The sequence below is a fragment of the Neoarius graeffei genome, chromosome 4 (assembly GCF_027579695.1).
Source record: "Neoarius graeffei isolate fNeoGra1 chromosome 4, fNeoGra1.pri, whole genome shotgun sequence".
NCBI classification, from domain to species: Eukaryota; Metazoa; Chordata; class Actinopteri; order Siluriformes; family Ariidae; genus Neoarius; species Neoarius graeffei.
In genome coordinates, this window is record NC_083572.1 from 87,371,083 (window position 1) to 87,397,995 (window position 26,913).

At 39.3% G+C, this 26,913-nt stretch overlaps 1 protein-coding gene across 1 annotated transcript in view; it reads right to left on the reverse strand.

The window, feature by feature from the left end:
• Positions 1-17,646, reverse strand: part of alg6 (ALG6 alpha-1,3-glucosyltransferase) — a 64,114-nt gene extending 46,468 nt beyond the window's left edge. The window contains exons 1-7 of the mRNA XM_060919934.1: positions 17,481-17,646; positions 17,247-17,331; positions 10,080-10,169; positions 9,743-9,831; positions 7,705-7,787; positions 7,539-7,603; positions 6,670-6,855 (exon numbers count right to left, since the gene is read on the reverse strand). Coding sequence (XP_060775917.1) covers positions 6,670-6,855; positions 7,539-7,603; positions 7,705-7,787; positions 9,743-9,831; positions 10,080-10,169; positions 17,247-17,331; positions 17,481-17,562 — 680 coding nt within the window. The 5' untranslated portion in view covers positions 17,563-17,646. The remainder of the gene's footprint in view (positions 1-6,669; positions 6,856-7,538; positions 7,604-7,704; positions 7,788-9,742; positions 9,832-10,079; positions 10,170-17,246; positions 17,332-17,480) is intronic.
• Positions 17,647-26,913: the final 9,267 nt, after the last annotated feature.

The following is a 26,913-nucleotide window of genomic DNA, read 5'->3' on the forward strand; positions in this document are numbered from 1 at the left end:
TCAGAACAGAGGTTTTACAGGTTCCTGGTAACAGAACAAGCTGCATTTTTGTATTATTAACTTCCAGAGACAGAAATAAAAGGAGGGAATGGCCGTTTTGCAAGTATTCCAGAAAACATTAAAAGGTAACTATAAACAGATTTAAAAAAAAAAAAAAAAAGTATGAAATATTAGCTTTGGCAAATGATGATGATGATGTTCGTCCTTCGGGGTCGAAGATGACCAGGACTTCAATTTGGTGGGTGGCGGTTGTGGGTCTGGAGGTGACTGATGAGGCCAATCTGGGCTTTGAAGGTACGCCCACATGTCAGGCACGTGTAGGTAAGTGCTGTAGTGAGGGTGGCGATAATTTGAACTTGTTTCTTCTGGGCCTCGGCAAATAATTGTGGTATAAGAGGAATAAAACACTTTGGAACATGTTATGGGAAAATAATGAATGAATCAATCAACGTTACCCTGCCAATGATTGCTTTCCTAAAACTGCACACCTCATCATGTTTTCTTCCTTAAGTGCAACATGGTGTAACAGATAACAACCGTTCCTTGAGAATGTCAGCAATGTCTTAGATCCTTAAAATACTTTAGTTTGCTGTAGGTGTGTCTGTTTGAGTTGCTGACTCTTCTCAGCTGTAGTGGTAAAGCTGCACACGCAGGCATAGCAGGGAGGGTAGAGCATGGTCAGAGGGTCATCTGGACATAGTTTTCCAAGTAATCTAACCCAACAATGCAATGGCTACCAAATGCCTTTGGTGCACTGTTACTAGATCAACAAAAAGTAGCATGAGCGTGTGTGTGTGTGTGGTGTGAGAGAGTGAGTCAGGCTAATGAGAACAACCACCTGTAGGACTGTTTGACAAAACTACATTCAATTATTCTCAGATTTTGCTGCAATAATACTAGAACTATAGTCTTGGACTAATTTCTAACACAATTGTACACAATCGATTGGACGATTGTGGATCTGGTCTTAAATGTCAGAAATAGGGATACAGGTAATAGGAGTCCATTTCTTTCCCCCAGGGTACAATCTACACTAATGTACCCCCTAGGGCTCATTATTGGACCTTAAAGGGCTGATGACACGAACATGACTCTATGCAATTTCTTAAATGAACTATACAACATGGCAAACATGTTAGATTTCTGTTATAATTACGTGAAAAGAAGCTGTTGTTACGCGAATATCCAACTTTTAATTGCACAGCGCAAGAAAACTGGGTCCGTGGCTCGCGGCCATGTTGTGACGTCAGCGGAAGAACACGCTGCGGTTCACTGGCTGTTCTACTCAATGGAAATGGCGCATGAAAACGCCGGTGAACTCTCTAGTGCTAGCTCTTCCTCTTCTGGGAGTCTAGAATTGTGTTGTGAGTGGGATAGATCGGAAGAATCAAGTGATGACGAACACGGGTGCATCCAACCGTACAGGTTTGAACCGGTTACTGTGCAATCTGAGAGCGACTCCGACTCCGAGATGGACAGCGGACAGGCAGACAGCCCAGCATTGAACACCACAAGGTTGGATAACAAGGATTGGTAGGTCAACCCGTATTTGTTCAAAATGTTACAGAATCAATATTTTAATATTGTGTATTGTTATCTTGCATGTGTAAACACTGCTTATATCATGTAAGCCGTATGCTACACTGAATACATAGTTCCTAATGGAGCATGCAAACGGCTAACATAATAAGCTTACGACTATGCCTGATCCGTGATACGTTTAGGATAATATTGGCAGGCTCGTCTTCTAGTTTATGACTTCTTAGTTTTATCCTTGAATGAAGCAAAATATTTGATAACCTACATCAGCGTAAGCAAATGACAATCTGTAGCCTACTTGTCTGGCTAAGTTAGCTAGCTTTCCCTCAGTGTTTGCTTTGAGAAACAAATTCTTTCAACTTGGCAATAAGACACCACAATGCAAAGGCAAAATACTACAACTGCTACTACAAATCTGTCACATCAACAAACCAGCAAGTGAGGAGGAAGACTAGGCGATATGATGCCCATACCCATAGATCATTTTTTTTTGTATTAGTACTAAGAAGACGTAAACAAACCATCCAACACCATCGAAGACAGTGCAAGCTTTCACAAGCAAATACATGACTGATATCATGCCGACTTTATGATTACATTTATGATTATCATGAATGTGTACTCTATGAGCACTCTGGAGCGAGTCACTTCCAAGATGGCCGCGCAGACCGCATGGTTACTATTTTTAGCATCATGTCGGAACACTCTATAGCTCTACGTATCTTTATCTTATATCGTTTCTCAACACATGTTCTGACAGGAGGACCGTCTTTGGAGGAGTCGCCTTGTCCCAGGCGACTGCTGGATCCGGCATAGCTACTAGTAGACCCCCTCCGGAATACTGTAGGCACTGCTGATGGTAGTAACACACGTGTGTGCTGAACTGAACACCCAAGAGATTCCTTTAAGCTGGGAAGGGTGTCAAAACAATCCAAATCGAAGTTTTCAGAGCACAGGACGGATGTTGGTGAGGGCTCCCACTTGTCACGAGTGCGCCTGACTTGCTTCACCCACTTCGCATGCAGCTCGGGATCTCTGGGAAACTTGAATAAACTTACCCCATCCTTGTGGGTTTTGGAGCAAAAGCCGGCAACACAACGCGAAGGCATAATAACTATATATATATATATATATATATATATATATATATATATATATATATATAATAATGTATTATAATGTATAATAATGTATAATAATAATACTAATAATGATAAACTGAACACCTCTCGCATCAACAACAAACTGGTAAGTGAGGAGGAAGATTCTTTCGCTGATGTCATATAGCCCCTCCTCCTCTTTCGTCTCCTGGGTGCTGCAGCCCCGTCAAATTTGCCCAAATAGCCGCGTTTTTTATCATAACTTGTAAAATAGGCGCCTTCGTGAATTAATATATGGATCATCGGGAATTACTTTTTATGTTATAAAACATCGCCAAAGATGTCAAAAACGTGTCATCAGCCCTTTAAGATAACTGTGTGTACCTTTTTAGGGCCAAAAAGGTACATACATGTTCCCAAGCAGGATATAAAGGGTACAAATAAGTACCTTAGAGGACACGCCTCCAGTGACAAGCCATTGTACCCCTAAACATACAATAATGTATTTTATTTTCTGAGTGTAGTCCATGTCAATGGATTCCAATCCTACCTTCTGGATCATGCACACCGGCGACAAAAGAAGGCCTCGATACAAGAACCTGATAGGGCATTATACAACACTCAGCTCCACTCTACTAATTTGGTCGAGCAGCATTCCAAGAGTGCTTATATTTAATATAACTGCACTGGGGTATCACACTGTGTGTATTCTTCCACTCGTCTATGTTTGCCCCTTCCTAGTCTGAAATGATTACTACAGTTGCGTTAACTATGTCATCAGAGGACATGGCAAACAATACTTCTCAGGAATATAACTTTTAGCTTAAAATATGAAAGCTTGTCAGATGAAGATGAAAAGGAACAAGGGACACCAATTTTACCAGAAGCACCTTCAACAGGAATGTACAAATCAATGTGAGCTAGCCAGTTACTTGACATTAATTTATTTTTTATAAAATTGTTCTATAAAAGCAAAAATCACACTTGCAATTGTGCGGTTATACTGAATAATCAGTATGAAAAAAAGATAATTAACTACAGCCTCGTGCTGAAATCTGAATCACAGCCATGCCGATATTTAAATAATATTGCCTGGCGTTGAATGGTATATCAGATATATTCCATTCAGCTAGCATGAGATTGAACAAGTCGAAGATGAGTAGCTGAATGGAATATATCTGATATACCATGAAAAAAAACCAGCCAATATTATTATTATTATTATTATTATTATTATTATACATACACATTCAATGGAACAATTATAGATTTTACAAAAAGTTAAGAACAGGGGTTGTAACTTACCAATATTGAATGCTAATTCTGATCGAATGTAATTCAATGTTCTGTCAATCCAATGTACAAAGTCAAAACTTCTAACAATAAAAATGGTACAAGTTCAAAAAGCCTGAACAACCCAACTTACTGTATATACAAGCGATATCCAGGTTAACAGTTCAAGTTCACAGATAATTTTGGTCGTAGTTAATTGTTACATTGCAGTTGTTCAAAAGAAAAGGGCTTTGCTGAGTGAAGTCCACAAGTGAAGTCCTCTTGTAAAAGTCTCCGTCACTTTTCCTCACCTCCAAGTAGAACTTTGACAATATTTCCGCTATTGCTCTCTTTTCCAGTTTTTCGATGTCCATTGATCTGTTTTTCTCTTGTAAATATGCATGAAGAAAAACTTCACTGGATATACATAGTTTGCACATGACGTCACAGAGTCGGGGATTCCCTAGTGGCAGCCATCTTGTGGATCAAGCTTACCGTACGGGTCACTGAGCACACATTGTAACGCGCGAGTACAAAGTCTTCAAAAGAACCCAAGCGGGCTATTTAAAGCTAGCAATGGTGCACACCTTTTGTATTCACGGTTGTCGTAATAGGTCAGATGATGATGTCAAGCGGAGCTTTTATGGAATTCCCACTGTACGGGAGCACAAAGGCGAGCAAACAAAGAAACTCAGCATACAAAGGAGAAATCTATGGCTTGCGAGAATCAACCGCAAGGATTATCAGCCTTCCAAACACAGCAAAGTCTGCTCCGATCATTTTATAAGTGGTAAGTTGTTTAAATAAACAATCAATTGTGTTTAACTTTGTTTTTGGAAACCAAAACATCGTGTAAACAATCTCTGGAGAATGCCTAACTGGAACCGCCGAGTGTACGTTTACATTGTAATGTACACTTAATATCGCTCGTTTGTCACGTTTCTATTTGACACTTGTCACTTCACTCACGCAAGGGTCATTTTTGAAAAACATTTTAGGTCTATTCTGTATGATTTGATTTGTGTTTAATCAACTTATTACGGTTGCATAACATTCAACAGGCTATTTAATGCTAGAATATATAAAGTTGTATATATCAGACAGCCTTTAAAGTTTGATGAAGTCAGTTTCAGGCTTTGGAGCAGGCTTTGGCAGTTTCAGGCTTTGGCAGCCCTGCATAGTCACTTGAAAATGCATCTTTGTCCACTTCGTAGGGGTCAATTCCCCCAATCAAGGCCAGTTTGGCTGCATACCGTTGTCGTGAGATGTCGTCTAATGTATCTATATACTTCTGTTTGCTTGATTTTGCCGACATTGATCTTTATTTTAGAAAACTGACTATATAACTTCATAAATTCGTCCGAAATAACGTAGCCGGTAATGGCGATGGTCCGTTTTGTTTGACCTACAAGATGGCGGCTGGAGGGCTTTCCCTGGAATGCCGTGACGTCAGTGAAAACTATGTATTGTAGCCTTCGGGTGTTCAGCATGTCGGTCTCTTTAAATCTTCCACTTTGAATGAAGCAAACTTTGCAGCCATTTTTGTTTACAAACTGTCACAATCACTCGCGAACGCGGAAGTTTTACATTTCTGACATGTCTCTTTTCCATATATTTAATGCAGAAGATTAAAATGTGTGAAGAATATCCAGGGAAGTTTTTGTAGCCTTTCAGGTATTCAGCACGTCTTTCTCTTTAAAACTTCGGCTTTTAATGAAGCAAACCTCGCAGTCATGTTTGTTTACAAATTGTCACAGTCACTCACTAGTGCAGAAATTTTACATCTCAGACGTGTCTCTTTTCCAGTTTTTCGATGCCCGTTGGTCTGTTTTTCTCTTGTAAATATGTATGAAAAACATATAATGAAGTTTTGGTAGCCTTTCGGGTGTTCAACGTGTCTTTAGTTTCAATTTATTTAGTGCTTAAACCAAGCACTGAATGAACCCTGCCTTCTCTCTTTCCCAGCTGACAAAGAAATTATTGTGCACATGCACAACAGAAAAGTTTTGTCATTGGATCTTCATGTGTGATGTGTTGTCTTGACAATGTGCAATATTATAACAATATTGCACGTTCATTCTCCATTGGGGAGAGTGGCATAATGCATGGAGGATAAGCGATAACTATATTGCATGCCATCAATAAATCCGCTAGAAGGGAATAGAATACATGTTTTTATTCCATGGAAAAAGTGTCCTGTATGTAGAATAATCAGTATTACTGCACTCTTGGTTGTGCGTTATTGCTTAATTATAAAATATGGAGGTGGATCTGTGGTGCTTTGGGGCTGTTTTGTGTGCTGTTGGTGAAGATTGGTGGCATCATCACCAATTATGGGGGAAGTCATGGCTTAATGGTTAGAGAAGCAGCTTTGGGACCAAAAGGTCACCAGTTTGATTCCCTGGACCAGCAGGAATGGCTGAAGTGAGCTTCAGCAAAGCACCTAACCCCCAACTGCTCCCCAGGCTACTCTGAGTATGTTGTATGTCGCTCTGGATAAGAGCGTCTGCTAAATGCCATTATTATTATTGTTATTAATAATAATAATAATCATCAGGTTGCCTCTGCTAGGAGGTTCATACTTGCTGCCATAGGCAAGATACTTCCAAATAAAAGCAAAAATGCTTAAACACAAAATCTTTGTTTTGCAATCTCAGTCTCCAGATTTGAGCCTGACAAAATACCTATGATCTGGATTGAAGTGATAAGTCAACAGGCACAAAACTAAGAACATAAAGGAGCTTAAAATGTGACTTACCCTTTTCCCAGAAGGCCCTGTTTAATGCACCTGCCTAAAAGGTAGCAGAAGAAAGGTAGTGAATGGTACAGCTCCATCTGTTTGTAATTGAGAGCCAAGGTGAAAGCCAGAGATCCAAGCAGGTCCCGACCCAAGCCAAGTCCCACTACACCCAGCAAGGCCAAGCCCAGGCTCACACTGTTATATCTGACCAGGGGTTAAGGCTTCCTGCAAACTGCTGCTGCAATATTGAATTCATGATTGCATAAAAACGACAAGGGTACCCTGAGAGCACAATATCCCCCGCTGGCAACTACGCCATAACTCTGGTAAAATGCGACTGAATTGAACAAAATTACAGTATGCGTATTACCGACATATAACAAAGAATCCTGTCAAGTGTCATGAAATTCCTCCAAAAATTGTGAGAGGAGTTGATTTCAGAAGGTGAGCACCCTTCCCGGGACGGACGGACGGACATCGCCACGACATAATTCCCCTTCAGGCCTTTCGGCCAGCGGGGGATAAAAACTTTTTGCCAAATTACATGAAATTCCTCTAAAAATTGTGAGGGAAGTTGATTTCAGAAAGCAAGCACACCTTGATGAAATTGCCAAAGTACAAATTTGTTAATAAATCAAGGGCATAACTCTGGTAAAATTTGCCCAAATTATATGAAATTTCAATATGCGTATAACTGTCATATACCAAAGCCTTCTGCCAAGTTTCGTCAAATTCCTCCAAAAAATGTGAGAGGAGTTGATTTCAGAAGGTAAGCACCCTTTCTGGGACAGACGGGCGGATGGAAAATCACCACGACATAATCCCCCTTCGGGCCTTTTGGCCAGCGGGGCATAAAAATGACAGAGAATTCTCATGTTAAAGGATACTGAAAATGGCCAAAGTCAATTAGGATGAGTCCTGGATAAAGTAGGATGCACAGAGCCGTGGCAGTCTTGAAAAGAAAAGGAACACAAAATACAACATTGGTCAAAATGCACTATATGATTAAAGCAGTGATTAAAGTAATGATTTAAGGCCAGACAACAACGTTACCTTCTTTTTATAGGATCCGTTGTTGAGGTAAAAGCAGTACAGAAGGACTGCTGGAATGTAGATCAATATATCTGAGAAGAGAACTGAAGAGTGGGGAGAGGAATGACACAGGAACATCAAAACACAGGAACTAACTTGTTTCATGGATGATATTAAATGTATTAATATAAAAGGAGTACAAAAGTATGATGCGTCATTCTTTAATAAATTCTAAAAAAATTTTAATCACCCGCAAACCGCTATAGGATAAGAGGAATAAAACACTTGGGGAACATGCCGTTATATAACAATTATTCATAGAAGGCAAGGTGAATGATAACAGAGATGAAGTCAAGGTTATTATTCACTGATATTCACGGAGCCTGAGGCAGATAATTTTTTTTTTTTTTAAGGCCACACCAATTTAATTAGTTGGTTCTCGGATTTTTTCAGGAAAAATATGAAGCGAGCAGGCGAAATAAAAATAAAATTTTTAAAAAAATGCTCTGACGGTAAAATTAGCGGTGGAAATAGACCAAACAATACAGGCAAACCAGTAAACAGAATTTCAACACACCTGTCAAAGATTTTACGCTTCTGTTCGCTGAATATCCTAACAATCTCAAACGCAGGCTTTGCAGGACTCCCCTCCACAGGCATGTTTCTTCCACAAGTCTTTATCGAAAGTGAAAGGGGTGATTTGATTGGTTTTCGACGTCACGTGACCTTTTCTGTTGGCGGGAGTTTGATTTCGATTTTATTTTTTTTTTCATTTTGCATTTTCTTCAAGCGGCGATTCCAAGAACCAACTAATTGAATTGGTGTGGCCTTAATTAAAAATTTTATTACAATTTTTTTTCAAACTTCAAAAGCGGCATGCAAATGTAGTAAAGGCGTGCACAGGCTTGTGTCACTTATCTACGCTGGCTCGCATAAAATACTTCGTTTTGAAATTGATAAAATAAATCACAATTCCACCTTACCTTTGAATAGTTTTAGACCAAACTCCGTAGCATCTTTAGTGCTTTTAGGAACAGCGTTTTCTTTCATAAGTTGTAATTCTTCCTCACTTACAGTGACGAAGCAACTGGCTGCCATTTTGCTGAGTCGCCCAAGGTGATTATTGAGAAATAGTCTGAATTTGTCGACCAATCAGCACTCACAATTTCCTATAATCACCTGCATATTTATACTATTTCTGATATATGTAATACATCAGTCCATATGTCAAAGCAATGGCTGTAAATGAGATTCGTTGAGACCTGTGCGAGACATCGTAGGACGGAAGTAAAACGTATAGCGGAAATCAAAGTGACCGACATCTGCCAGCCTTGTCAAAAGACGTGCGCGCCCTCTTTCGAACGCTGATGTAATCAAGCCGGAAGTTTTGTTTGTTTTGATAGCAATCAAGAAAGTTTGTAAAAAATAGGCAGTAATCGTCATTTAAACTCGTTTTTGTGCAATATTTTGTTTGGGAAAACAGTTTTCAAAATGGCGGCACTGACACCTGGCCGACACTTCACGTTTTGAAGTCTCGTGAAGATCGCGCGGATAAGCGACGCCTGCCGTGGACCAAACGAACATGGCTAAAAACCGAATAGGCCAATAAGTATAATATTTAATTGCAATTAGTTACCAATATGAGTCATGATATAAGGTTACTGAAACCAAAAACGTAATTGAATAACTCGTGAATTAAGAAATAAAGCAAGTTTAAAAATGACTTCAGTTCTCCTTTAAATATAAACTACTTTTTCAATGGAATTTAAGGAAAACAGTTGCACGCTTCTTGTCCATGCAATATTAATACAGTTTAACATAAGACACTAGCTAATTTCACTAAATGTGTATGACATGATGGAAAATTGTTTCAGGAAAGAGAAATTCAATTAAAATTTGAATTTAAAACAATTTCATATGTATTAAAGCCTTCAATTTTTAAAATGAAAATTATGACCACTTTTTAAGACTTGCAGACTCCCTAATGGCCACAAACACCAAAAACTTCCTTGTCTTTGGGTCCATAAAGTATAAAATGCACATGAATATCCATGCTTACCTGTGGCCCTCATGAATAATTTATGAGAGGCGCTCTCATAACCTCTGGAAGTACGCAACTCCACCCATGCGGGATTAATCAGCTTTGCACTATGCACAGACAGAATATGACAATCATCAACAAACCAGTGTTGGAATTAATTTTGGTGTCCATAGTAACAGGGTCTTACACTTTGAGGTGAAAGAACATGAAGGTTAAAATAACATTAAGGTCTGTACCTATTAGTTTTTCTTACGACTTGTATTAGGTCAAACAAAATCCATTCCTCAAATCTGTATACGTTTTTTTCATGACCTCAGGTTGGTCACAGAGCGTTAAGCTCAAGTACGACACTTACACGTGAGCACATAAGAGACTGTGGTAAGCTGTTAGCGGAGGATAATCCAGGCCCCAGTAGTTCAGGTCGTTGTCTGTAGTGTTGAAGTACCTTCAAGAGTGCAGAAATAACATTGATGCATCATAAAATAGCGAAACTGAAACTGGTTTTAATCATTATGATACCACAGCCCTGTTGAATTCTCAAATTTGATTGGTCAGATGGTGTTCTGTAACTGTGGCTCTGATAATAGTGCCAGCTGTCACTCATTCAAATCAGAGGATTTTATTCTATCCACTTTCACTGGAGATGAGCAATCGTGCACTCTGATTGGCTACTCTACTACCAGGCTATCAGCTCACATACCGTGAGTAGAGAAAAACAAAATGACGGAACGCATCAAGTCAGATACATCACTTTGTTATCAAGTATTTAAAAGAAACAGAAATAGCTAAAAGAATATAGTTGGTTTTTTTGCTGCTGTTGTTGTCCCCATCAATATCTCCTGTTCCACACTCCAGCCCAGTTGGTAGGGGTAATGCACCTTTAAGTTGGTTTGCCAACCACCAAAAAAACCCTAAAGAAGAAGAAAATAATGGTGGAGCATGTTTTTTTAAGATTTTTTGGGGGGCTTTTTTATTATTGGATAGGACAGTGTAGAGACAGGAAATGAGCGGGAGAGAGAGACAGGGAGGGATCAGGAAATGACCTCGGGTCCCTGGATTTATGGTATGGCGCCTTATCCACCTGAGCCATGACGCCCCCATGGTGGAGCATGTTACTGAACCAACCGAGGACGAAATAAAAACTCGACTTGAAAACAAAACACCCCCCCCCCCCAAAAAAAGCAACAAAATATGGAATAAAAGTATTTGATGGTAAGGACGTATCTTTTTTTATTTTTCAATAATTATTGTTATTATCGCATTTTTCACAAATTGCTACTGTCATTTCGCCGGTTTGTTTACATTCTAAGCGGAAATGATTTTGAAGGACATTTTGTATAAAGTTTTTATTTATCGAATTAGCCAAAAATAAAAATAATAAAAATGCGCCGTTTCTCAAAATCCAGTGAATGTGGATAGAATAAAACAGTTATTCCACTCAATCTCGTCGTACATGGCTTACAGTTGACTCGGGGCTACACGCCTCTTTAGCTATCAGCTCATGTACGACTTGAATTTGTGGAATAACTTGAATTTTATACATACACACACACACTTCTAATATTCCTTTCAACCATAATAACTCATTCACAGGGTCTTGTATTGCAGATATTCACTCACGCTCTAATAACAGATTTGAAAAACATAAAATCTGTTATTTTACAAAAAAAAAGTATGATTATTATTCATATAGTGAAAGATTATGTAAGAAGACATTTATTTAACATTTAAGGAAGGAAGGAGTCTCCAGAGTGTCAGTATGTTTTCCGATACAGGAGTCTTCAGGACAGAGTATATTTTAGTTGTAGCTACATGTTTCTCTATTATTAACTTAAAGGTGCTGACTGCAAAGTCATCTGAAATTTTAACTTTTTTTTTTTATTGTGCATGGCATTTTCCTATGTCCCGCAAGAACAATATCATGCGGACGAGATGTGATCATTTTGATGCATTGAAGGTCGCTTTTCTCTATTTTGGGACTGTTTTCCGACCTCTTGAGGTAAACAGTATGGCCCTACGGAAACAGCAGAACACAAGGAGCTTTAACTCATTAGCATAACTATGGAAATGCATCGCACCAAGATAGCGACGTGCGGAAAACATCGTGACTCTGCATCGACCTCGGAGAGTTTTAAGTCGCAGGGATGGAATTTGTGGTTGATATTCGCGAATTGATCCGTGAAACAAAAGACGAATATAGCTTTTCTCTGTTACTGTTCGTGTGTTATCGTTTCTTTCTCTGTAAGATCAAAACATTAGGTGTATGTTACAGGTGATTTTTACAGGTGTTATCCATCATGGATAATCCTGACCACCCCCTCCACCACACACTGGACAGACAGCAGAGCACCTTCTCCAACAGACTGTTACAGCTTCGCTGCTGTAGCCATCATACTGTACAATAACTCACCTCCGACCTCTCTACTGTATAGTCCTGTTTATAACCCTGCTCCTCCCATAACTTTTGCACTGCCAGAGCTTATTTGTTTACTGCCGTATTTTACACATACATACATACGTCCTGGACGAAGGTCCTATTGGTCCTGTATATCCAGATCTGTAGAGTGTTGGTTTTGATATAGGTTATTAGGTCTAGAGGAACCTTGAAATTGAATTTCAGATCCAGTTTAGCCCAATGCTGATCTAGTCTGCGCTCAAACGAGGGGCACGGGGGCGGAGAGGATGCTCTCTGGTAAGCTATTCCATGGGTTTATCATGCGTTGAGTGAAACTGTTCTGCACCTCAGCTTGTAGAGTTTCATACGGTTACCTCGGGTTCTGCTGCTGTCTTTCACTACCAGGGTAGGCATCATGTCTCTATCATACTTCTACACAGTTTTATATTTATCCATCTCAATTTTTTTTTATTACTAGAGCAGCGGCTACAATTATTGACACCTTAATGATCTTTTGGCCGTTGCAAAAGTAGAAAAGACGTTCAATACGTAAACTATGCATGAAGAATTACTCAAACTTCCATGGGGGGGGGGGGGGGGGGAGTAGACTCCCGATTACTTAGCGTATCAGATCACGTGACACTGTTCCACAATTATCGACACCCAGATGATTATAATCAGTATGTGGTATTAACAAAACATGAGTTTTTATTTAAAATTTGTTTTACATAGACTTATATTTAGTACAAAATATCTTCATATAAATATATGGATGTCGGTGTTTACGTAAATGAGGAAGTGATTCTAATGTTTGTAAACAAATGAACTGATAATATTTAACCGGTGTCAGAAAATCTTTTTGTTCCACTTTCTAAGTATTTTCCTAGGTCACATTTTGTTAATCATTCGTTGCTGTTTTGTATTAATTTCTAGTTTTGTAGTTTAGCAATAAATGTTAACAGGCGATTCACACTGTAACCACATGAACATCCAGGTCAAAGGTCGCATATCATTCCTCAAACCAAAATATAAAATGTCTACTAATATTTACAACAAACGGCAAAAAAAAATCTGAATAGAATAGAAAAATCTGAATATTTCAAGCATGTAATTATTTATATGCTAGAAATTTAATTCTGGTCTAATTCTATTTACTGCAGTAGGATTCCAAATAATCATTTGATTCTGTTATGAATTAAAAAAAAAAAATTATAAATCACAGCACTTTTTTTTTTTTAAAGTACTTCATCTACTTCAGCAATGTTACACAAAGATCAATTCATAACAGTTGTAAATGTCACTTAATCCCACAGGGTGTCGATAATAGTGGACACCGGTGAAAGTGATCACTATTATCGACACCTCACATGACTTCTCAAATGCGCATTTAGATACAAAACAGCGACTGTCAAATGAAAGAGTAAGAAACAAAATAGATTTTGACAAAAAGATCATGAAATATGGGTGAATTTGATCAGTAAAAACATGTCCATGATCTTTCCACCATGCTTACCTGCGATAACAACGTCCGGGTTTTCCTCAAATTGCTGATCGTGCTAAAAAAATTCCATCTCAGGTAATGAACTGTCATCAGACGACAAGATCAAAGGGCGAGGCGGGTCTTCCGGTCGATTAATTAACCAACAATAACTGTTGTAACTGAAACTTACCTTGGTAAAATTGTTTTTTATCCGTAAATCTGAAAAGGTGTCGATAATTATGGATTGTCGATAATTGTAGCTGCTGCTCTAATATACAATTGAACTAAATACATGAAAGTAAATCCAGCCACTGGGGGTGCATAAGTGTACTCTTGGTGCCGGTCCCAAGCCCGGATAAATGGAGAGGGTTGCGTCAGGAAGGGCATCTGGTGTAAAACTGTGCCAAATCTAACATGCAGATTGAAAAGATAAGCTAAGAGAGATGAGACTGAGATGGTATGGGCACATCCTGAGAAGAGATGCAGAGCATGTTGGAAGGAGAATGTTGAGGATGGAGCTGGCAGGCACACGAAAACGAGGAAGGCCAAAGAGGAGATACATGGATGTGGTGAGAGAGGACATGAAAGTGGTAGAGAAGGATGCGGAAGACAGGGAGCAATGGAGACGAAAGATCTGCTGTGGCAACCCCTAATCAGGAGCAGCCAAAAGAAGACGACGACATGAAAGTGAACCAAGGATAGCACAACAGGTCCTCTATGACCTGCCACGCCTACTTAGATCAAAAGGTGCAGGCTATCTGCTGGTACCTCGTATAGTGAAGGCTACATCAGGGGGCAGAGCCTTTTCTTACAAAGCCCCACAGTTATGGAACAGCCTTCCAAGTAGTGTTCGGGAATCAGACACAGTCTCAGCATTTAAGTCTAGGCTGAAAACATATCTGTTTAGTCAAGCCTTGTGTTAATGGTGTTTATGAGGTAAAGGTGTAGATCTGGAGGGTCCTCAGACAGAGTGTTTTGGTAAACTGGGATGTATGGATGCTGACAGTCCCCACTCGCTTGCTCACTCGAGTTTGTTGACGGTGTAGTGGCTGCTGCTTTATGTCCCGGGGCTCCCTCATGCCTGTGTTACCTTCTGGCTCTCCCCTTTTAGTTATGCCGTCATAGTTAATTGCCAGAGTCCCTGCTTGTACTCAGTGCAATATGTATACTGTTCCTACTTATTCAGGTGACACTGGGCAAACCTAACAACCTGTTTTTTTTCTCTCTCTCTCTCCCCCCCCCAAATCTGTCCCTCTGAGTTACATGTAAGTCCTGGGATCGAGATGCTGACCTCTTCTGCTCCTCAGACCTGCCTGATCCATTCTGGTGCCCTGTGTCTGGTTGGAGTCTCATCGCATCGCTCCTGTGGAGGACGGCCCCATGTGGACAGTTGGGGGTCGCGCCTGGAGGACGCTCTGGACACTTACAGTGGTGCTTTTGTAGCTGGGGACTGCAGTTGACTTGCTGACTTTAGGACTGCAGTTGACGTGAACGGTTTTGCGCTCGGGTTTCCGTCGGGGGGGTTTATAGCATCAACGAAGCTGACTTTATGTTAGGACTGTTAATGTTATAGTCATGTTGTCTCTTGTTGCCCAAATGAGGATGGGTTCCCTTTTGAGTCTGGTTCCTCTCGAGGTTTCTTCCTCATGTCGTCTGAGGGAGTTTTTCCTTGCCACCTTCGTGCTCATTGGGGATAGATTAGGGATAAAATTAGCTCATGTTTTAAGTCGTTCAAATTCTGTAAAGCTGCTTTGCGACAATGTTTATTGTTAAAAGCGCTATACAAATAAACTTGACTTGACAACAACGTGTAAAACACTTATTTCCATTGTGGTCCTAAGAAAAGTTTCAGGATGGTACCATGTTGACATACATGTCAACCTATACGGAATGTCCGTATTTTATACGGATTTGATTCAATAAACGTAGTATACGGGCATATAAATGAAGTTATACGGATTCTTTAAAAAAACTTCAATATTTATTTAGAGCTATAATCAATTCCCACGATGATAAAAGAGCGCATAACATTTACAAATGTACTGTACACCACAGACAGCCAGTAAAGAGTCTTATGAAATCGCGCGTTATCTTGTGGTAGCGAGACTTCGTTCCACTTTTGATCATGCGCACACCGCATTGCGAGAATCCCACCAACCGTGAAGTCATAGACGTATAGACGCCGCCTTCTGCGTAGAATCATACGTCATCCTCGCCGCCATATTGGATGTGACAAAGTGGAGATTCTTCACCCGTCTCTGGTATAGCGTCTAGACAGTAGCCGAGAATAAAGATGCCTCATTCATGTGCTGCGTTTAACTGTACCAACAGGTTTACCGTCCAAACGAGATCACATGGGATTACCTTTCACAGGTGAGACTGGAAAAATACTTTTCATTGTATTTGGTCACTATAACGTGATTTTACGAACAGATTTTCCTGACTTTGTGGCTAATATGTAGTCTCGTGCATCACAGCCGCTCGGTGAAACCTGTCTCCAAACAAGGAAGTATTTCCTTCGTAACTATGCTGATAACACATTGTGTTTTTGTCAAACATTGGAGCTTTGTATTCATTCTGAAGGTTTATTGCTATTAATATTGAATAAAAAGTAACTGGGATATATCATTCAAATTTTAGGTAAATTATTTTAATTTGCATCTTATACGGATTTTATAAGGGAAATACGGATTTTGGAGGTTGGTTATAGGGCAATTCCATGCAAATGTCAACCTCACCATGCAAAAATAAAGCAACATGTAATACATCAAAACCACTCCCAGAGATATCACCTAGGCCTGTATTTTACAGATGTGAATAAGTTGAACCAATTTGTAACCAACCTAATACATCACTGTCAGTCTTTCTTATAATGTAAAACCCAAGCTAAAATCAACTATGATCATGTACAATTCTATATTATTGCCACAAGCCACAGAAATGTATGCTAAAATCCACAAAACAGCAAAACAATAGCCATCCTAAATATTATTTAACAACTTTGATAGTTTTAGCTGATATTTAGAGAGTTTTTCAAAGGGTTATGGTGGTTAAGTTGCTGATTTTCTAAACATATGCCATGTCCATTTCAGACGCGTCACATCCATAACGGAATTTCGTCACATCCATAACGCTGACTTTTCCTTCCGAAACTCTGCATGAAATACAAAATATTTTAAACAAAGATTTTTTAATATTCACCTTGGACCCCTCTATCAAACGGATATCTCCATTTCGACATTAGGTTTACGATTTCACAGAGTTTGATAAAAATGTACAGTCACCCAAGAAAAGTGATACCTTTTCTGTCACATCCATAACGCATCTTTTATTGGCATTTTCTGGCATGCCCTAGATGTACTATGGGAATTGTTCTTGTTCTATCACTTCTCCAGTATGGTACAGCCTTAAAATATGCAACACCTGTTTAAATACTGGGAGACAATAAAACATGCACTGGGTCATTTGTTGCCATTTTGAGTTCAAGTGTCACGTCCATAACGCTGGAATTGCTCTATACAGGTTTGATTGACCAAAGGTTGACATGTATGTGTTGACTGTTTAATAATGGAATTAATGTTAGTGCCAAGTTGTTTGGATATGCAGTAATAATAATAATAATAATAATAATGAATGAATGACCCAACCATTCCTGCACAGGGAGATTGTACGTCACTTCCTGCCAGTGCCTCTGCGCTTCATAATCCCCAAACATCGGTGGTTTGCCAGCACCTGTATTTGGTATCAACAAGAAAAAGGACTTGAACCAATTTCCTTCCAGAATCCCTTAAACTCAGTGTTTAATCTCACTGTATTAATGTTACTCTTCTCCACTGCAGTTCACAGAGCTGTTTAACCCACTGGACTGTGGAGCTACTAACCTGAGTAAGAGTTAAAAGACACAGCCCATCTCACCGTCAGCACAAGCAAAACACACAGTGAAATAAGGCTCCAGTTCTCCATGTCTGGAAACCTTTCAAACGCTATGGTTCTCAACCCCTTTTGAAATTTCCCTCAATGCTGCAGCCACCACTTCCTGAAACACCACGTCACACAACGAGAGCCTCAAGTAACACAGATCTACATCTCATAACCACACTGCATGTTTCCAACCAAATGATTTGAAGATCAGAAGGGCTGTTACTCGCTCGAGCGGCGCTTATTGATGACGCAACAGCTTGTTTTGAAAGGGGAGTAGTGGTAGTAAAACGTTTGAAATCAGCTATATGCAAGGTATTTAATATGGGGTGTGGGTTTTTTTTTTACTTCTTTTATATCTATACGTGTGTTTTCACAAATTAAATTTGTTCTTATACTTGATACATGATGATAATTTAAAGAGCAGTCTATCCAAAATGAAATTCACATTGTAAGCAGTGAATAAAATACCAACAGCTTCACTGTTACTCACTGACCGACCAAAGGGATGGCTCTCATATCACATTTTGCAGTGTTTTATAATGGATGGACAGAATTATTTTGTCCATGCTACAGTTTCTCACTAGCACAGCCTGCTGGACAATAACTCCTATATCTTCTCAAAAACCTTCAGGGCGAAACAAAATAAAAGAAAAGCTTATAAATATAAAATGTTTAGCTTTGAAGGAACTCAGTCAGAATGATAAAGGCATCCTTATGCCTTTATGAGGCAGAATGCTGATTAATCACATGTGTCCTCTATGAAGAAATCGAATAATCACTCACATAATGTATGGAAAGTTTAGGCACCTTAAAGTGCGTATCCTGGACCAATTCCGGGTTTTTTTTAGATGAAAGTATGTCCCTTTACACACTCATCCAGAAGGGTAATTTTGCACAAGGCCATCTGTCTACAGCAGAAAAAAATAAAATAACAAAACACGTCTGGAAAAATCCCAAGGGAGTCTGGAGCCAGATTCGTGACGTCACCTGCGGAAGCGAGAGCTTCGCACAGTTTCAGTGCACAGCCTGTGTAGACCAGGCGCTCCCATTTCTCTCTCATTGTCCGGTCTTTTGGAAAACGATGAGTACTAATCCCATCATGATTGGTGTTGCTACACCCTCCTACAATACATCTGTTAACCATTTTAATAATTACGTGATAACGTTGAAGAAATTTGCAGAAAATCACCAGGTTGTTTTCTCATCTCATCTCATTATCTCTAGCCGCTTTATCCTGTTCTACAGGGTCGCAGGCAAGCTGGAGCCTATCCCAGCTGACTACGGGCGAAAGGCGGGGTACACCCTGGACAAGTCGCCAGGTCATCACAGAGCCGACACACAGACAACCATTCACAATCACGTTAAAGTCACCAGTTAACCTAACCTGCATGTCTTTGGACTGTGGGGGAAACCGGAGCACCCAGAGGAAACCCACGCGGACACGGGGAGAAAATGCAAACTCCACACAGAAAGGTCCTCACCAGCCACGGGGCTCGAACCCGGACCTTCTTGCTGTGAGGCGACAGCGCTAACCACTACACCACTGTGCCGCCTGCAAATCAATGTTTGCCGGGAAATCCAAATGCCAAGTTTTTTCAGAGGCGGACCAATTCGCCTCAAATGGCTTGATTTCAACTGAATATTTCTGGTATTGCGCAAGGTAAAAAAAATTGCACAAAATGCAAAATGTGACCGATATTTGACCAACGTTTAATATAAAATAGGAGAATTACATTGATCTTGCTCCTGAATTTACCCATGATATGCACTTCAAGGCCATTTTTGCCACTACAGCAACATAATTAATCATTTTATTTAAGTTATTAAGTTAGGATTGCAGATATTAATGGCAAATATATGCAGAACAAACTCTGTAAAAGACTGATTTAAATTTTCAGTTGGCTGAAATCGAGAATTCCTTTAAAAAAAAAAAAACATGATCTAATGGATTTTTTTTACATGGGCAGCATGGTGGTGTAGTGGTTAGTGCTGTCGCCTCACAGCAAGAAGGTCCTGGGTTCAAGCCCAGCAGCTGGTGAGGGCCTTTCTGTGTGGAGTTTGCATGTTCTCCCTGTGTCCACATGGGTTTGCTCCGGTTTCCCCCACAGTCCAAAGACATGCAGGTTAGGCTAATTGGTGGCTCTAAATTGACCGTAGGTGTGAATGTGAGTGTGAATGGTTGTCTGTGTCTATGTGTCAGCCCTGTGATGACCTGGCGACTTGTCCAGGGTGTACCCTGCCTCTCGCCCGTAGTCAGCTGGGATAGGCTCCAGCTTGCCTGCGACCCTGTAGAAGGATAAAGCGGCTAGAGATGATGAGATGAGATGCACTTTAAGGCCATTTTTGCCACTACAGCAACATAATTAATCATTTTATTTAAGTTATTGAGTTAGGATTGCAGATATTAATAGCAAATATATGCAGAACAAACTATGTAAAAGACTGATTGAAATTTTCAGTTGGCTGAAATTGAGAATTCCTTTAAAAAAAAAAACATGATCTAATGGATTTTTTTATACGGGCAGCACGGTGGTGTAGTGGTTAGCGCTGTCGCCTCACAGCAAGAAGGTCCTGGGTTCAAGCCCAGCAGCTGGTGAGGGCCTTTCTGTGCGGAGTTTGCATGTTCTCCCTGTGTCCGCGTGGGTTTCCTCCGGGTGCTCCGGTTTCCCCCACAGTCCAAAGACATGCAGGTTAGGCTAATTGGTGGCTCTAAATTGACCGTAGGTGTGAATGGTTGTCTGTGTCTATGTGTCAGCCCTGTGATGACCTGGCGACTTGTCCAGGGTGTACCCCGCCTCTCGCCCACAGTCAGCTGGGATAGGCTCCAGCTTGCCTGCAACCCTGTAGGACAGGATAAGCGGCTATGGATGGATGAATTTTTTATACTACTATTACTGTCATCCAGACAAAGAAAAAAACAAACAAATTCACCCTTAATATGTTTCCATTTGTTAAATGTGGTGGTTGATCAATAATGGTGGGAACAACCATCTTATTAGTGTCATTCAAGATTCGAGAACTTTGTCAGAATGAAATTCTTACTTTGTTTATGCTCCCCTAGATGCTGCATAAAATCATGTAAAGTAGAATAACACAATATATACTGTACAAAATACACAAGCAAAAGGTGGATTTTTCTAACCCTTTTTACTAATCTTTACAAGGGGTGCCAATAATTGTGGATGTAACTATATATACACACAACGATCAGCTATAACATTATGACGACTGAGAGGTGAAGTGAATAACATTGATTATCTCATCATTATGGCACCTATCAAGGGGTGGGATATATTAGGCAGCAAGAGAACAGTCAGTTATTGAAGTTGATGTGTTGGAAGCAGGAAAAATGGGCGAGCGTAACGATCTGAGTGACTTTGACAAGGGCCAAATTGTGATGGTTAGATGACTGGGTCTGAACATCTCCAAAATGGCACATCTTGTGGGGTGTTCCCGGTATGCAGTGGTTAGTACCTACCAAAAATGCTCCAAGGAAGGACAACTGGTGAACCGGCGACAGGGTCATGGGTGTCGATGGTTCATTAATTTGCATGGGCATATGTTCCAATCTCACAGAAGAGCTAATGTAGCACAAACTGCTGAAAAAGTTAATGCTGACTAAAACAGAAAGGTGTCAGCATAACTTTTTCAGCAGTTCTGAGACAATAATCCTCCATGTACACGAGCAAACCGTCATGAACAGAAGGATAAACTTCTTTCCACTGCTTTTCCATTCAGCACTGCATCATTGCACTTTTACACAAAGTTACAGAGTACAGAGTGTCCAGGCTTTTCTTCTTGAAGAACAATCCAAGCTCCATTGCATTTTTTTCATCTTTAAGCAATTTTTTTGTAAAGTTAAGGCTTATTAGCTTCCTAAACTTAGAACCTTGGAACAAAATTGGAACCTTTTTTGATAGAGAAATGTGTTGTTGTAAGGTTCGACATAAAACTGGTTCCATTACAGGGGCAGCGAAAGAACCCTTAGGTTCTAGATATATACAGATCAAGCACTGTCAGCTTCATTATATTCTTTTTGGTTTTTCATCATTTTTTTGTATGTATTTTTGTATGTATTGGATGGATGGATGGATGGATGGATGGATGGATGGATGGATGCCACCTTTGAGTGTTAGAACGGTGCTATATAAACGGAAATGCTTCCATCCATCCATTACCTTCCCCCACTCTGTCTGTCCCTCTGAGTTACATGTCAATCCTGAGATCAAGATGCTGACCTCTTCTGCTCCTCGGACCTGCCTGATCCATCCTGATGCCCTACGTTTGGCTGGAGTCTCATCACATCGCTCCTGTGGAGGACGGCCCCATACGGACAGTTGAAAGTCGCACGTGGAAGATGCTCTGGACTCTTACAGTAATGCTTTTATGGCTGAGGACTACAGTTGACTTGCTAACTTTAGGACTGCAGTTGTCATGAACAGTTTTGCACTCAATTTTCCATCACTGAAGAGTTTATAACATCAACGAAACAGACTTCATGTTAAAACTGTTAAAAATGTTATAATCAGGGGCGGCATGGTGGTATAGTGGTTAGTACTGTCACTTCACAGCAAGAAGGTCCTGGGTTCAAGCTCAGCGGCTGGCAAGGGCCTTTCTGTTTGGAGTTTGCATGTTCTCCCCATGTCTGCATGGGTTTCCTCCAAGTGCTCCGGTTTCCCCCAAAGACATGCAGGTTAGGCTAATTGGTGGCTCTAAATTGACCATAGTGTGAATGGTTGTTTGTCTCTATGTGTCAGCCCTGCGATGACCTGATGACTTGTCCAGGGTGTACCCTGCCTCTTGCCCATAGTCAGCTGGGATTGGCTCCAGCTTGCTTGTAACCCTGTAGAACAGGATAAGTGGCTACAGATAATGGATGGATGGATAATCACGTTGTCTGTTATCACCCAAATGAGGATGGGTTCCCTTTTGAGTCTGGTTCCTTTCGAGGTTTCTTCCTCATGTCGTCTGAGGGAGTTTTTCCTTGCCACCGTCGCCACAGGTTTGCTCATCGGGGATAGATTAGAGATAAAATTAGCTCACGTTTAAAGTCATTCAAATTCTGTAAATCTGCTTTGTGACAATATCTATTGTTAAAAGCGCTATAGAAATAAACTTAACTTGACTTATCTATACCACTTAATTGTCAGGGTCGCAAGGGAAGCTGGAGCCAATCCCAGCTGTCTTCAGGTGAAAGGCAGATTTCACCCTGGACAGGTCACAAATCTATCGCAGGGCTATGGAAATAATAATAATAATAATAATAATAATAATAATAATAGTTATTATTATTGTTGTTGTAATATCAACAATTCCAAGCCTTTTAAAAGTCCAAGTCTATGTTGTAACTGTAGAAACGATGAATGAGCACATTATTAATGTAAACCTGTGATTTGTCTTACAGCTGGCACTATAGTCAGAGCTGCACTTATACACTATTAATCAACATCTTCTGTCCAATCATATTCAAGAATTCAACAATGCTGTGATATAAAGCAACATGACTCATGCATTAACTCATGCATTTTGTCCTGTATCCCTCTGTAATCTTATTCAAAAACCTTGTTAAGGTGTTTTATTCAAGGAATGTGTCCTCCTTTTAATTGCCCTTTTTAGTTTCTTTGCTGATTTAAGCCTTTTGATTCTTTGCTTCTTTGCTCTAAGCTCCTTCGGGGTGGAGACTTCGCTGGCAGTGCCTTGTTTTTTTTCTGGGCAAACACAGGATAAGATGTGGCTTCTTTGTGGTGAGCACATGAAACATTTATAAATAATAACCTTGGACGACTGCTGATTTGCAATGACATTTTCATTACAATGAGCAGCCTATTAGTTACTGTCTCCTACATTAGTTATTAATGCGCCTGTGTGCCAGCTTTACTTTGTCATTTATTGCTTCACCTCTGTGCCTGTTAAATATTCAGGAACAGCTGTATCCACATTTACTGTTGATGATCTGCTCCAGGAGATTGCTGTTGTCCTGGCTTACCACTGTCCCTATCATCAGAACTAGTATCTTTGTCCAAAGCTACATACTGTTTTGTCCTTCTCGAAGCAAAGGTTTTTTTCCTCCCTGATCTATAGAGACTACAATCCCAAAAATATTGTAAATACTTTATTTTTCAGTAGTAATCAAAAACAAAATGCATCAAATATGATGTCTGGGGATAACTGAACTATAAGAGATATAGAATAAACCTTCTTGCAATCATGCTCGTGAATTATTATATTTAATTTTCCTTTTTCATGTGTACCTTTGCCTTGAATCATTTGTGCTATGGTAATCTGGAAGCGCATATAGAAAAATTGGATTTACAAACTGGGCATAATGGGAGGTCTGAGCACTGCTGGGCCTGAGGTTGTGGGAATACGCGCACTCGAGCAGGTGAGGCAGTAAAGGTCATGTTCTTCTGAGACTGAGAGTGACCACTGGTTAACCAGAACAGCACTTGCCTTGAGGCTCAGCAGGGTATTAGGGTGAGGAAAGTGACCACACACACACACACACACACACACACACACACACACACACAACTATTAAGTTCACTTACTCATCTTCCAGAAGATGGTCTTTGTCCTAAATTGAATGTAGGCTATATTTAACATGAAACGTGTCCTATATTGATATTGCTCAGACTGCTTACATGTTCCTTGGATGCTGCCACAGTGACTGACCACACACCCTTTCCCTCTTTGGCAGCCTGTGTGGAAATCTCACATCCTCATCTTCTCAAATCCTTTGTTTGATACTTAATATTAACATGAAATGTTGCGCATATTGGTTTACAGGTTCAAATTACTTTATGTTTGTCAAAGAAATCTGAGTTTCCCTGAGACTCTGGACCTAAGAGATTCACCAGCCACTTTACAATGACGCATGCCAGCATTTCCAGGGAAAACAAAACCCACACACACATTTTACGCACGAGTTTAATTGGAAAATCTATGACACTCTAGTTTTACAGTTGTGAGACTATCAAAGTACTATCATATACCTTAATCATGAATATTATAAGATGAAAATAAATAAATGGCTAAAAATAAAACGAAGCCATGTTACTGTATATAATAATGAAATTCATTCAATTAATATCAACTTGTGCGTCTTTTAATTTATTATTATTATTATTATTATTATTATTATTATTATTATTATTAATTTCATTCTTTTTATTTATTTTTATTTTTGGATGACAAAAATCTAAAAATGCCTTAACGTCACCACGTAAATCCAGATATAGAAGATTTTAGCTAAGTGATTAAATTATTTTAAGTAACATTCAAAAATCCTATTGCATCTGCGCCTTTGCGCACTGGAAGATGTTTGGATACAGAAACGTTTGCTTTTCTTATTTCTTATTCTTTGGAAGCTTTTCAAAAAATCCTCCACTTAGAGAAAGATAAATAACATAATATAGCCGAGGTCTTTCTAACACATTGTAAAGATTAGAGCATACTGCATTCTTGTGGCTCTAAGGGTCCGACAAGTGCAACATGTTGATTGTATTATTTACTGTAGTAAATAATAACTGATGGAGTAAACAGACGGTATACACACAGGTGGAGGCTGCTAATAGTAGGCTGTTGATATGAACATTATCATATTTAGTAGGAGGTGTATAGGTGTATAAGGGTTCGGATGTTGCTATAGATACAATATAGTTTCGGGGGGGGGGGGACACACACCTGTTTATTATGCACTTAGCACTATAGTACTGACTTCCAAAATGTTACTTTTGTATGAGTTGCTTTCCAGCACCATGATGGTGTGTGTGTGTGTGTGTGTGTGTGCGCGCGCCCGCGCCACCTAGTGGTGGCTTTAATTCTCCTATATTATTTCTAGCTGAGAGCTTATCAATGGGTCTGTACCCAAGTGTAATCATTAATATGACTCGGCTAATAAGCAGATCATATATTTGTTTCTTCTTTTGTTTGTTTGTAAACAGTAGACCGTAAAATCGTCCATTTGGGAAATGATTCATGTTCATAACGTTTATTTGAATCCAGATGGATTTACTGTATGTAAACACTGCATGAGATGGAGTGAAGAATCCTGGTCCGAAATTCAATGTCTTAAATCTGGTGTAAAACAAACAAATAAACAAACAAACCACCAAACATACACATAGATATAGCCTATGCTTTTTTCAGTTTGTGTTTTATATATATATATATATATATATATATATATATATATATATATATATATATATATATATATATATATACACACGCACGTGATATTTATGATACGCTGGCTTTTCTTTATTTGTAGTAAATTATTATTTTGCTTTGGTTATATATATATATATATATATATATATATATATATATATATATATATATATATATATATATATATATAAAACACATGCTCAAAATGCTTTTAAAGAAAGTTTCTATGCCTACAAAAAAATCAGGTAAATAAAAGATAATTAATTTATAATCTGATTTATCTTGGTTGAGCTATGACTTTTTTCCCCTTTTGCGTTATATATCCACCTATTTATAAAAGTATTTACAGCAAGTCTTTATCCGAGTGCTACCTTTCTTTCTTGTATTTAAGAATTGAAGCATCAAGCATCATATTTTATTATAAATCAGTAGCATGGCAGAAACGCGCCTCATCCATGTTTACCTCATTTTATGGCTGAAGGAGGCAGTACTCGGATAGAGGAATGAGCTCGGTGTGATCCGGTGTCACTCTTGGCAGCTACTTTTGCTCGAAAGTGAATTTAAGACGCAAGTCCTTTCTCTTTTCCCATGGGTATCAGTTAAATATAGCCCCTGCTCCCCTGGACACCGTGCGCCATTTGCTGCTCGTGGAGCGCTGATTATCCAGAGACACAACTGCGCCACGGAGAGCCGCTTTTAGAAAAGCAACTTGCACATTTCACACCGCCGCTGTAAATCCCTCAAGTGCCTCTGATCAACTGCTCAGACATTTTGTTATTATTACACCAGATAATATTATAGAGTCGGACACATTACAGGACAGTATTAGATTGTATTGAAGCATTGCAGTAAACTAAAACATCATGGGCAGCGAACCTACTATTTACCAGCATAGTTCTGTTATAAATGTGTAATAATTTCTATAATAATTATATGCTGTCTGTTAAATATTACATGTAATGTTTGGTTATGGTAGGATATATTATAATGTGCCTTAAAGCAAACAAAACAAAACAAAATCCCAAAAAACCCATTTTTAAAAATAATTACACCTCGTCCCACTTAGTTTACAAAAAATAAAGTAAAAAAGCCTTTTTTTTAAATAAAAATTGTGCGCTTATTAATTCCCAAACATTAAAATTAAAAAAAAAATTCTTACCTAAAAAATTGACCTAGCATGAATTATAAATAATAATAATAATAATAATAATAATAATAATA